The sequence below is a fragment of the Pseudopodoces humilis genome, chromosome 7, assembly GCF_049639895.1.
Source record: "Pseudopodoces humilis isolate 2021_Gansu_Grassland_sample_001 chromosome 7, ASM4963989v1, whole genome shotgun sequence".
In the NCBI taxonomy this organism is placed as follows: domain Eukaryota; kingdom Metazoa; phylum Chordata; class Aves; order Passeriformes; family Paridae; genus Pseudopodoces; species Pseudopodoces humilis.
Window position 1 is genome coordinate 18350481 of NC_142206.1, and position 13771 is coordinate 18364251.

At 41.6% G+C, this 13771-nt stretch overlaps 1 protein-coding gene across 8 annotated transcripts in view; it reads right to left on the bottom strand.

Moving 5' to 3' along the window:
* The window catches only part of LOC102105365 (leucine-rich repeat-containing protein 56), a 62686-nt gene extending 54582 nt beyond the window's left edge, over positions 1-8104 (bottom strand). For 3 of the 8 annotated variants that reach the window (XM_014251894.2, XM_088058407.1, XM_005522576.3), the window contains exons 1-2: positions 6956-7041; positions 5606-5744 (exon numbers count right to left, since the gene is read on the bottom strand). In XM_014251894.2, coding sequence (XP_014107369.2) covers positions 5606-5639 — 34 coding nt within the window. In that variant the 5' untranslated portion in view covers positions 5640-5744; positions 6956-7041. Of the gene's footprint in view, positions 1-5605; positions 5748-6099; positions 6225-6955; positions 7042-7782 lie in introns of those variants that run through there. The other 5 variants (XM_088058402.1, XM_088058403.1, XM_088058404.1 and 2 more) reach the window with 5 other exon arrangements.
* Between the last annotated feature and the right edge of the window lie 5667 nt (positions 8105-13771).

A 13771-nucleotide genomic window follows, 5' to 3' on the forward strand; every position in this document is an offset into this window, starting at 1 on the left:
GTTAATCTGCCAACCTTCTCCACTGCTGCCACTCTCCCTACCCAAGTGAGTGTGTGTAATCATGGTAAGTTATTCAATTCACAGACATGTTGTGACAGTTCATTAAAAACTGCAGGACATTTTCAACATACATTAATACCAGTAATAAAAACCATTATTAAAATTAAATGATCCTTGGAACAACATGTTATTTAAAATCCCCTCAGAATACTGTAATTTGCTAGAAAGGAATTGGCAGAGTTATTTGATGTTCTTAGGGTCCGACAATCTGGTAGGACTCCAAGATTTTATTTTCCTGCTACAAGATTTATCGAAGAGTCAGTGATAAGATTGTGTATTCTTCATTAAATATATATTAATACACGTTTCAAATTCAGCAATTGCCAGAAACGTTTGACTCAATATTCATTACGGTTTCTTAAGACTGGGAAAGAACCTCTGAATTGTGTGACTAGGCATGAAAATTTCTAATGCAGCCTTCACATTACCTAAACAGCTTGTTCAAGCAATTAAGTTACCATTTAAAAACAGAACAAAACAAAAAAACCCAAATAGCAGTAATTAATGAAAATTCACTCTAGGAAAGGCATATACCTCTATATATTAACATCCCATACAAGAAGGAATCTCTACTGCCTCAGGCCAGCTTCTCGACCAGCATCCTCTCCTGCTCTGTGGCTACTCTTGCCTTCACTGGACATGAAGGGTACCATTTCAGTGGGAATACTGCAGTCTCTGGGCCCTTATCCATATTTTTTGGTCAACAGCCAAAACATTCTCTAGAAAAAACACCCATTTGAGAACGATTGTGCTATCTATCCCTTCATGACAGGAAGCTTGCACTGCAGACTTCCATTTCTCTTGTCTCGCATAATATAATTTTTGTCTGTTTAGTTCAGAATCACAAATTACAGTAGTGCACATACTGTTACCACTGACACAGAATGAAAACAAAGAATTCTGTATTTACTATGGATTTGACAAAACGCTTGGTTTACAAGTCCCAAGGGAACTATGAGTGCCCTTTCTAAGTGTAATTTTGCACAAGTGCACTGCAGATAACCTCTTCTGGAAAATAACTGTTTGGGCAGCTGGAATTTACTATGATGTCATCAGGAAACTACTGTTACAATAATCCACCCATAATGGCAAAAACAGTTCCTGCAACATTCATGTAATATTAAGCATCCTGCAACGTATCAGTCTATTTTAGCAGGTGCAGCTTCTAAAAAGCTGAAAAATAAAACACCAGTCCTGTTACTAATATGACTTTTTGTGTGTGTGTATGACTAAACAATCTGATTGTAATCTTCTGGTTTTGTTATGCAGAACAAAATAACTCCTTCAGTAATGCTACTTTAATATCAAGGGATCATGCAAACACTATAAAGAGCATTCATAAATATTCCACTTCTGTGCCTCACTAAAGAAAAAAAGCTTTTAAAGGAAAGCTGAAATATTAAGATAACAATATCCCATTTAATATAATTAAAAATTCACTGACTTTTATGACACTGAATGACTCGAATGCTTACAATGATATTTTTGTGTAACTGTTCAGTCAATTTGAGGCCATGGTTCAAGCATCCAAATGTGCATATAAAGCAAGTGGACTGATTTATATAATTGTTTACCTTCCTTATTTATAGTTTTAAAAGCTGTAAGAGTGTTCTGACAGTTCTTTGCTATTAAATATAAATCCTGCTCTACAATTACCACAACCATGGCAGGTAAGCCTTGGGATCTATGTCCCACAGACTCCTCAGGGAAAGCTCTTGGGAGTTTTGTGGACATTGTAATACTCCCATGCATTTAGCTGTGTTCAAACTGTGCTGTCACTCAAAGCAGCAGTGAACCCAGAGAAGAAAATGCATGCTACAAACCCAGACACAGTTGAGATAAAAGATGTCTAATATTCTTTATAACCCTAATAGTAATAATAAAAAGGCAATGCCTTTAAATGTCACCCATTTCTCCTTTATATATCTACAGATTCGATGTAGACGTACAAAATAACTATTTCATAATTACAGTTGCATATATAATACTTTTCCCCTGAGATCCTGCTGAGCAGGGTGATGAGAAATGTTCTATCATATGAGTTGGCAATGTCCCATTATTACATAATTCTGGAGCTAGCTTGCCAAATATTTAAGGAAACTTCCCTGTCTGACCATCCAGGAGCCACTCTGTCAGTCACATTCCCAGCACCCCAGACTTCCACTGCTGAGACCACAGTCCCATCAGCAGATGGCTCTGGTGACCCCAAGGGTGCCGCTCTTGGTCCCTGCACACCCTACACTCACAGTCAGACAGGGTTTGGCTCAGCCCTGAGTTTCCCCTAGCAGAGTCTCAGATGTCTGGATTCTCTAAGTAATTAAATTGTGGTGCAGTGGCACAAAAGCTGCTCAAGGTGGTGTCTCTGCAGTAGGACTCCCAACAAAGGAATGCCCAGGTTTTGTGCCCTCCATGCCTGGGATAGTCTGGAGTCTTTCTGCTGAGCCCTTGGCTCCTGCTGTGTCCGAGTGTCCGGTTCCCTGGCCGGTGCCACAGGTCCCTGTGCTCTTTGCTGTATGAAGGGTCAGCACCAGGTCACGGCTCCCACCCAGGCACAACCTGCAGCTCCCACTGCAGCTGCACACCCAGTACCTGCTCTAAGTGTATTCCTCAACAAAACATCCTCACAGCAAGATATAAAAGCAGGTCACTATTATATGTTCTATTACATGTCCAAGTTAAAGCAAACTGAAGGCAAATTAATTTGTTTTAGAGTCCTGTGGTGGAAGGTGGTCAGTGGTAATTTCAGTCTGGCTACAAATGTTCATTGATTCTATCTGTACTGCAAGTCTCCAGACAGTGGCTATGGATGGGTACGGATTATCTAAATCCTTAGATGAAACTCCAAGATGCTACATATTGAGGGGTTTTCTTCTTATATAGGTAAACTTCCTGCCATAAGAAAATTTCTTGAGACACCCTTCTATCGGTCAATGAGCCCTAGAAGAGCAAAGCAGAGAGCAGGATTTGGGGATAGCTGGTGAACAGCAGGGGTTATGGAAAAACAGAGCTCCAAGGTACCAACACCTTCACTCTCAGAGGCTTGCCAAATGCACTTCATTTTTCTCAGTGCACTTGATAACAGTAAATCCCTCACCATTTTATCAAGGTAGCCAGGGATCAGGAAACCACATTTGGCCCTTCATGGCCACAAGCTTTTTTCCAACAGTGTCCGGATGTTAAATAAGGGAGAAATGAGGCTAGTCTAGTTAAAATGCTCTTGTCCTTATGTAGGGGTCTTATCATGGATAGCTAATGACAAGGTACACAGGAATCAACATATCTGTACTTGTCACACACACAGATCCTGCCTTAAATGTAGATGCCACTGGAAGATGTATTTACCTTCCCTGCATTTAAAAGGTATAATTCAGCAATTACTTAAAAATTCAGATGATAGGCATGTTATTAGACATACTAAAGAAGAACAGAAGCAAAGCAAGGTTTTGCAGAATAAGTATCTTTTCAAGATGAACAAATATATTCTAACCCATGGACTCAGAACTGAGTGACAGTCCAAAGCTGCAGAGAAGAAAAACTCTACTCTTCATAGCAGTTTTAAGTATCTACCATTTAGAAGAATTTCCAGATTCCAGCTAAGAAAAAGACAACAAAAACTGGCCCTTTTTTTTCCCCAGCTACAATTGCACTGCATTTATGAGCCTTTTTAAATACAAACTTCTATGCAGGATGAAAGAGATAGTCCAAAGTGATCCTTTCCCTGGCATGCTGCTGTAATTTCTGGCAGTAACTTCCCAGTCCAACAGGTGACTTGTGTTCAACAGCTGGGGAGGTGTACAGGGAAGCAATTGTTTGTCATGTCTAAGGACATTTTAGAATTTTAGTTTAGTTTTAGAAACTGAGAAAGTGCATTTTTGCATTGTATTTATTTAAATTGGGGAAGACAGGCATACGTTGCTTAGAGGCTAAAATTAGAAATTAGGTCAACAGCAGTTAGAATTATGGAGAATACATCCAACTGTCCATGCCATTCATTAAATTATAGCTTTCTTTTGCATCATCTCATTTCACCTCCTCTGCTCTCTGAAGCATTTCATATAAAGAATTTCAGTTCTGCCATTTACTCTCCAGGATGATCACATTTGCACACAAAATTCAAGATATGGCCATAGAGACAGTACATGAACCTCCACTGTTTTCAACCCCTATTCTCAGAAGTTTTAACACTTTGTCTGTTTGACCAGCAGCAAGATTTTGTTTTCAGTTAACAAACACAATAGCTGAATGCTCTTTCCCAAGTATCAATAATTTACTTAAGCCTCTTCATTCCATAGACGTTTAATTTCCCCACTTTGAATTTGGGTGGATACACCATTAAAATAGAGCAAAACCATGCCCAATGACCACATATGTTAGGAACATTGAGAAAAAAAAAGAAAACAAAGTAGTTTTATAACTCCATTCTAAAAAATAATTTTAAACTAAAGATGTAAAATATGCAAGATAAACAGCCAGCTTGCTATACTTTGAATACTGCTTCCATATGTGAGAAACTGCAGTCAAAGAAACACATGCTTTCTAACTTCTATTTTTTAATAACAGATGATGTTTCTCTGAAGTAGCCAGAGTCCACAATCTTTTCCTTTTAATACAGACATGCTAGTATTTATTGCATCTGCCATGGCAAATCTGGTCTTCTGATTTGTATTACAGCAAGTACTTGTGACCCTACTGATATAAAATAGGTTTTATTTCCAATTTGTTTTCAAGCCCACATGTGACTCCATGGAAGGTATAAAAACACGAACCATTATAATAGTAAACTAAAATTATGCAGATATTAACAATTAATAATAATATAATTAATTTCTGTGAAAATCTCATTAATTTTCCAATTAAAAGAAATAACCTCTTCATAATCACAAATAAATATTAATTCATTCCCATTAGTGACAAACACAGCAATCCAAATTCATGATATGCTACATAACGGTACTATTTTGCAGCACTTTTATACTACTTCAAACATTGAGAATAAATGTGATTTCTTTAACTGTGTCCCCTAAGGAACTTCAGTTAGAAAAGCACTTGCATGATCATCAATAATATCATTCCAGTCCAGTGCTGAACTTGCATCTGGTCTCACAAGGAATATGCATCCTGCTTTATGTAGGATCAGGTCCCTTGAATTGTGTAAGAACAGGCTGATGGCATCCCAGACCATGGGCAGAGCCTGTTCTTTTACTGACAGAAGTGTACAACTAACAAATAGAGCTGCCCACAGGTAGATGTATCCATATACCAATCCCTTGAGAGGTCAGACCTACAGTCATTCTCACTGTTAAAGCCAAGAGAGAGAGAGCACAAAGTCCAGAAAAAAAAAGTCACCACAACCTCCACAACAAAACCTGTTAATGCTAGCAACACTCAGATCTGACATGCCTGAACACTGTACCTTTAGTCCAAGATTTTAGGCAAATGAAACCAGACAAAAATAACATGAAGAAAAATAATACTATCAAATGGGAGAGTAATTAAAAAACTTCTGAAACAGTTTCAGTAATTTGTACATTTGAAATAATTTTACCTTTTCTTCCAATGCCACTGATGTTCTGCATCATTTCCCATTCCTCTCCTACAGAGATTTTAATTTAGTAGTCACAGCCGTTTATCTTCGTTTATCTTGTCTGACAGGTGCTCATAGTGTTATTTAATTGTTCCATGTCCTGCTAAAACAACAGTAAGAACATAATCTTCAAGAGAACAAAAAAACAAACAACAAAACAAACCCAAGGGAATCTGAGCACTTAGCAATTAATAAAGAGAAGTACTTTATTCACTTGAGCAGCACAAGTCCAGGCTCAATAGGGCTTAAAAGTGGAACAGGACATGAAGCAGTAGAACCTAGAAGAGCTTAATGAAAGTGTAACTCATTAGAGTTCCCAAAAAGACCATGAGAAGGTGAAGGACTTGATAGAGAAGAATTTACATAGTTGGGGAAAAAGCAGTTTTTTACTGAACAAAAAGAACACCGATTTTCTGGTAAGGAATAAGCCGATTCTGTGTTAGAGAAAACATCACCATTGGGGTAGCACGGCATAAAAGGTTAATGTCAGTATTTCACCGTGTCAGTTGTCAGAAAATACTGCCATGTAAAAATAGTCAAAACGGAAAATAATAGGTGAGCAGGAACATTTATATCAGGAATCAATAGCTATAGAAGACAGGTGCAGAGCCAGGATAGCACAGGCCTCACAGACAAGACAAAGAGAGAGCTGAAGGTATCCAATTAACTAATTACTGACTGCTAAAACCTATGAGGGGGTAAAGTGATTTTCTTGCTGACAGAAACCATTTTCCATACCACAGAGGGCTGATGAGCAAGACAGGGACACATCTGAGCCCCTTCTGCATGAGTTTGGCACCTCTCTTCAGCCCTTCAAGAGAACCCGAGGAGGCACCGTGGAGGAGTTCTCTCGGTGTGAAATACCTGGGGATACTTCTACAACTTCCACCTGCCCAGGATTATTTATTCATCAACTTTGTTCTCCTCAGAGCTCCACCAAAACATAAGTTTGAAACACTCTGTTACATCTACCAGAGCATAAACGGAGACTTTCAGTCTCAGACCTCAGGCGTGTGTGTTACACCTGCACATAGGCTGGGTTGCCACAGCGACGCACTGTGGGCTTTTCAAGCTCCGGGAAGCACTGGAGTTGTCCCACATCAGGCACTGTGTCCCACATTGTCCCAGTCCGTGTGTCCCGCTCCAGGCCGTGCGTCCCACACGGGTCCCCACAACGGCCTTCCCTCAACGCCCCCTAAACCCGGGGCCTTAGGGCTCAAGCTCTGGGAAAGGAGGGGAACCCAGCCCCCCCCCCCCCACACCTCCGGGCTCCCAGCGCTGCCTCCCTCTCTGCCCCGGGCCGGTTCCTACCTGCGGGCCGTGCCGAGGCCGCGGGGAGAACGGGAGAGCGGCGGGCCGGGAGCGACAGCGGCCGCCCGTCGCCCGGCAACGCCGCGGCCCCGGCACCTGGAGCGGCGCCCGGGCCCGGCCCCCGTCCGTCCGTGCGTCCGTCCGTGCGTCCGTCCGTGCCATCGCAGCGCCCCGCCCGCTGCCCGCACCGGGAGCAGGAGCGTCTGGGGAGCCCCCCGAGGCAGGAAGGGTTCACGGCTGGGAATAACAGAGGGGCGTGCTTGCAGTGGGAAAAGTGGCGAGGCAAACAGCGGGAGCAGGGGAGGGCACGGCACTGAGGACAGGAACGGGACGGGAAAGGCAGCAGGACCCTGTGTGGGATTTGGGTGACAGATGATCACCGGCTGAAGGAGGGGCTGGGGACATCTCTATCCCACACAACATTCAAAACCTTTGCTGGCCGATGAAAAACTAATAACATCATCATACACGAAGGTGATCCCACATGCCTGCAGTGTGTTAAAGACCAAAAAATGCAGCTTGTGGCAGATAACAAGGCTGGTTTCACCAAATGATTTTGCATTTAAAAAAAAAAAACAAAGAAAAACACCCAAACAAAACAAACAAACAAACCCCAAAACAACCAACTGAAAACAAAACAGATTAAAAGATTAAATTTCCAAACCAGAGTTGCCAAAAGATTAGGATCCTAAGAATGAAATTTATCATAATCTGGATCCAAGAGATGTGGTTCAACTATTGTTGGTGACATCATCAAACATCTCAGTGCAAGAGTGCAACTTTTGTGCAGCTCTTACCATCCTCACTCACACTTAGAAGATACCTACATTTCCACATTTCAATATAGGATTCATAAATCAGTCACGTAGGCAGATGTGACTGTATGCTCAGTGGTCCCACATGAAAAGCTTTTTCAGAAGTTTACATTCAGAATGGTCTCCAGGGTTTTCTTGGGAGCAGCCCTTAGCAGTGTTTCTCTCAGAGGCAGGAAGGCAAGAAGTCCGGAGGGAAGGCATGGAGTCCTGCCTGCCATGTAGAAGCGTCTGGGGTTTCTATTTCATGCGACTCACCCCCTCACACCTTCTTTGTGAGGATGTGGGAGAGCAGCAGCTGCTGGTGGATTGCATCAGCATTTCCTCTATAACTACATTCAATTTACTCTAGGGTTTGGAGAACACTTAGACCATAGGTCAGGAAATGTGTCGACTCCCCTCTTGCAGGGTGTGACGGTCAATTAACATCACAGAGAATCACCAGGGGCCTGATTTTCCAAGGTGATGAGCACATTCAGCTCCACCTGGTGTCATTGCAATCCAGCTGCCCATCTTCACAGGAAGGAAGGCAATGGGCCTTGACTTGCTCCAGGAAGGTAGTGTGATTCAGTAAAAACAATACTGAATCAAGCAACTGCCCCTGGAATTTTATTCCCAATTCTGCCATTTTTTTTCTGGGTAACTAGCTCAAATCACCTTGACTCAGTTTCCCAACATACACCTTCTTGGGACACACTTCCCGAGGATTATCTGAGGAGTACATGTATTGTGTATGCACACATCTGCATGGTAGCTTTCTTCTTTTCCCTGTTTTGCTGGAAATAATCTATGTATGCCCAACATAGTCTGAACGACTTGAAACCAATTGAAGAAATGCATCTTTCCATCACTGAAGAAGAGAAAATTCTGGCACAATTCCAGGGTAGATACAGAAACTTTACGTCTCTTTATTCAGAGTTACCGTAATTGTGCTGGCACCATTCCCAGAGCTGAGCTAAGGTTAGTGAGAAATCTGTAAATTAATAACTGTGGAGCTGATGTGATCTCTACCCAGAAACCATGCTGTTCATTCATGAAGCTTTATAGGAAAGAAAAGTTATGTTACAGTTTATCCAAGAAAGTTTTAGAATCTTAATATTGACAATTAGCATACCTTGGACCTACCTGGAGACAGTGGACCTGATTCTGATCTCACCTTTACAGGAACTCCACAAAATGTGTTACTCTGGATGAATTCCATTGGTGCTACCCAAATGACCAGGAACTGGGTGAAGCCTCCTCTGAAAGCCAAGCAAAGATAAACGTGCTTCTTCTTTGTGAGTCTTATTTTACAAGAAGATATTTCATCTGTTCTTCTGGTTTTATTCAGTCATAAGCAACATCCAATCAATCCAGTCTATAATTAGTATTATCAATCAATAGATAACCGCTGTTGCTACTGGCAGAATTAAAATTTAAGAATTTCATTGTTCTACAACTCAGAAACACAGAACCAGAGGGGACTTTCTGGTCAGAGGAAAGTTTTCTGCTATTGCACATAACCCATCAGAGTAATTTAGATATTTCTTGGTGTTTCCCCCCTTCTGAAAGATTGTTCAGAGTGTCTCTCTGAAGATAGCTCCCCTTGCAGCCTGATCTCTTACTCTCATCATACAGTAAGCCCTGTAATCACCTTTTTTCTTGTGAGAATCCCTTTTATAGCACAACTAACAATTTCATAGAATCACAGAATCATATAATAGTTTGAGTTGGAATGGACCTTTTAAAGGTCATCTGGTTCAAGTAGGCAATACAGAACAAGGATATTCAACTTCATTTTATACAAAAAGACAAAATTCAAAACTAACCTGAGATTAAGTGGAGAACTCATCCTACGGTACTGCCACCCCCACCCAGACAGCAGTTCTGCTAGAAAATTTTCCCATCTTCTTGTATTGCATGTTAAGCAGAATACTGACATCTTTGTTAATTCTTCTAATTCTTCTATTGGTTAAGAACCAGCAGCTACCATAGCATTTTCAAAAAAAAAATCAGCTCAGGTCTGCAGAAACAGCTTTGAAGTCTCAACTATGGCATTAACCTCATGATTTCATGTGATTAAAGTCACTGTGTTCAGGAGATGATGTAAGAACAGTTTCAACCACAGCAGGTGTTTAGAAGTTCATCCCAGAAGAAGCAATGAATGAGGCTGAGAGGGAAAAACAACTGATCCAAAGATCCGGGGGATGACAGAAGTCTGTGAATCGAATATATTTTTCTGTCACTGCACCTGGCATGAATAGAAAGGGGAATGAGAGAATCCAATTAATAAAACATCTCAGATTCAATGAATCTGGGCATTTGTTTTTGCTCCTTTTTACAGGCTCATGTGAATTCATAAACTGCAATCAGAAAGGAAAGCTTCGTCAGGAAATGTTTGGCATTTTTTACAAAGCTGTATCTTTTCAAACTGAACTAGACCTGGAAAAACTTGTGATAACTGTTCTTACAGAGTATTTTAACTCACACTGAAAGATGGGAATTCATAGTTTTATGTTGCCCTTGCTTCTATAAACTAGGGAACCAAACTACTGATGCCACCAAAGTCACACAGAAACTGTGTGTGGCCTTTGAAGGTGACCACGCACTTCTGAGGTCCGGAGCCAGTACTGAGTGACAGAACCTGTCTCTTCTCACTGCTGCATGCTCGCTCAAGAAAGTGAACACCCTTCTTGGCTTGGTAAATTTTTGGGGTACTAGAAGGCAATCAAGCCAGCAAATGGTACTTTGTCATGGTGCAGGGTCTCTTAGGGAAAAGGTAAGCTTAAGACAGGCTTCAGTTGTGTTGGGATATCTCCTTAGCTTAAACCCTGACTCAGCTCTGCTATGAGGGAAGAACTCTGGCAGAATCCCACTTACTTTCAAGCAATACCCAGTGTAAATGCCACACCAGAGGGATCTTTCCTTCCTTTGTGCTACTGCTTTAGAAAAGCAGATTCTGGCTCATGACCAAGAGACTCTACTCAGAAGCAGTTGCATTATTGTGCAGTCAAGATGATTGATTGGGATGAAAGACATGGGGTAGCAAAGGTGAGATAGGGCACTGTATTAATATTTGAGTCACTGAGCCAGGACTGCCCAGTTCCAGAAGGAATTATTATTTCCTATTTCTACCTTATTTGTAATGAAAAGTTGTAAATAAATAAATTAGTAAATGTAATATTTTTCTCCCTTTACATTTTTACAGGAAAAAGGAAACAAAACCTTCTTATCTGAAAAAAAAAAATACTGAGAGCCAGAAAAGTATGTTTATGCTCCCTTGTTTATATAATTCCTGACTTAAGATGAATCAATGGTAACTTGAAATGCCTGTATATAAATTATTATTGTTTTGTGCCTCTGTTCAAGGCCCTCTACCTTTCCCAGTTTCTTTTGGGTCAAACTGTTTCCTGATTTTGGAAAGCTCAAGGATGCTGGCTGCCCACATATGCTTTTCCAGTGTATGGTATCCTGTCCCATGGTATGGGACAAGTCCAAAGCTTCTCTGCAGCTGCCAGATGGTAATTTTTACCAAAGAATTGGTAGGTACAAAAACCAGTGTTGTTGCAAGTGTAGTACCACCGTAGGCTTCATTCAGTTTAGGTGTATTACTGTGCTTGTTGTGGTAGGAATCCTCTGCAAGAGAGAGTCTTGCTGAGAAGCCTTAAAACCGGCAGGCTTAAAATCAAAATATAAAAGGAAGAGCACTGACTGCAGGATTAATGCCCCTGGGACACAGAATGTCTCTTCCTGATGTTATTTATAATCCACACCTGGACCACATTGTTGGTGGTCCTTGTGTTTCTTCTGGGATGAATTCCATGGTCAATGATTGAGTTACAACTTTGTTTTCAACATTAAACTAAGGGGAAAATGAATTGATGTTGGAAAGGAGTTACAGTCAGTGACTTTTTCTCCATAGCTTTTCAGGAGCAACATTTGTTCTTTTTCATCGCTTGCTGCAGTGTAAAGGAACCTGTGGCCTCACTGTGCTTTTTAGGTTTGTTTTTCCAAGCAGGATTTAGCTGGGAAATTCATCTAGTTGTCTTCAGAGAGGGAAAACAGCAGCTTTCCAATGTGTACTTACTTTTTGTGCCAATGCAAAGCCACCATAAAATGTTAGCAAATCAGAAAGGGGTTGTTATTTTCACTTCCCATCACTGTGACAACATATGATGTGAAGCAGTGGTGAAATTGTGGCTTTAAAAAAATTTAATCAGGTCAAAGCACCAGTTTGCATGCACTTTGCACAGCTCCAAGCTTACTCTGAATGCAACTCATGTACACTGGGGCTTTCAGCCATCACAGCAACAGCACCATTGTGAGCCATGCTGCAGACAACAGCAAAAGTCCTCAACAAATCCCTGTCCTGCAGGACAGGAAATAGGGTGGCAGGAGTGCAGTCTGCAGATGTGGAAGGAGGAGATCAGCAGGTAGATAAATGGGGCCAGGCAGTTCTGCAGGCTGGAACAAGCACTGTGCATCCATCCCTGTGCTCGCCCATGTAATCCTAAGGCCAGCACCTGTAGCCTGGAAGACACGGCTCTTTGTCCTAACAATCTAAGAGCCAAAGTCTTCCTTCTGCCTCAAGTGACTTACCCATCCCCAGGGTTGTTTCATCTCTACGAGGTAACTTGTGCTTCCTTCTGGCTCAGCATCAGTGAAAGAACTGAGCAAAGGCAAAAATGGTCCTCTCTGCTCTGTCAAAGGAACTCTTGACTTTACACCTCTGTTTCTGCAGCAGGCAGCTGGGAGTTGAGTTGCAAGACACCACCATACCATACTTGGATTTTCCCTATAATTTAAGCAGCTCCGGTTGCCTTTTCCATGGATAGCCTCTTTGAAAAGCCTTGGGATTAATCTATATTTGGGTCATTGCCATGTATAACTTCCTCTAGACTACTAGAAGGAATCCCATCTTCATAGGGAATGAAGAATGTTTCCTTGTCCCCAAAATGACAGGAGAGACCTGATTTCCAGGCACTCTCTTTACAGCCTTGGCTCTGCTTCTGCATAATATGTGCTTAGAAAAAGGACTGTGTACTTACATTCCAGCAGCTAAGTTAGATTAGTGATGAAAAAATAGTATTATTGGTATGCTTCTGTATGTTTTATGCACTGTCTAGAAGTTTCAGTAAAAATTCAGCTTCATTATCTAACTCAGCATGCTGGCTGAGACCCAGACAGATGCTCAGGTAGTGTTTCCAAGTATTGAAAACCATAAAACGCATCCCAGTCCACACAAATCTCACACCTACCACAAAAGCCTTGCTCAACAGTTTTCAAGGCTGGATCTGTCAGCAGCCCCACTGTCTGGTGACAGTACATGACAGTGAACATGGCATGTTGTCTTCCACAGGGGACTCCAGTCATGTTTGTAGGCCAACTCCTTGGCCATGAAAACCTGCACGTTATCACTGCTCTGTGGCCTGAATGTCTGTACTTTTGGCTGAGTGCTTCATCCTCTTTTCTTGAAACACCTTAAAAGATACCTTGGGTTGGGTGGTGGGCATATGGCTGAGCAAATCCCTTCAGACGAAGACAGAAATTCAGAATGAGAATCCTCCCATATCCACAAACTACTGATATCTGTAGGAGCCATGAAGCTCCTGTAGTACTGTGGAGCTCCTGTAGTGACATCTTCATTCACTTCCTTCACAGTCTGAGCAAAGACCTTTCATTCCTAGACTTTCCCTCTGCTAGAAATGGAGATGGATTTTTGACAAAGTGAAATGTGTATCTCCCCAGCAACTCCTGACATCACCACTGACAGAACCTGTCTTCCTTGGAATACACAAAAGCTTCCCCTATCCTGCCCTACAATGGTCACTTGCTATGCCATGCTGTGGATGTACTAACCAATTCCAAGACCATTCCAAGTAACCTTGTGTACCAAACACTGGCAGCTGGCTAGTATCTAAGCTATCAGTTGATTCCTCCCTGCAGTAGCAGATCAAGTTGCGAGTTGAACTGGTGTTAAAAAGGCATTTCCTTCTCATTCTCCTTAAAAGCCAGTGGAAGCACA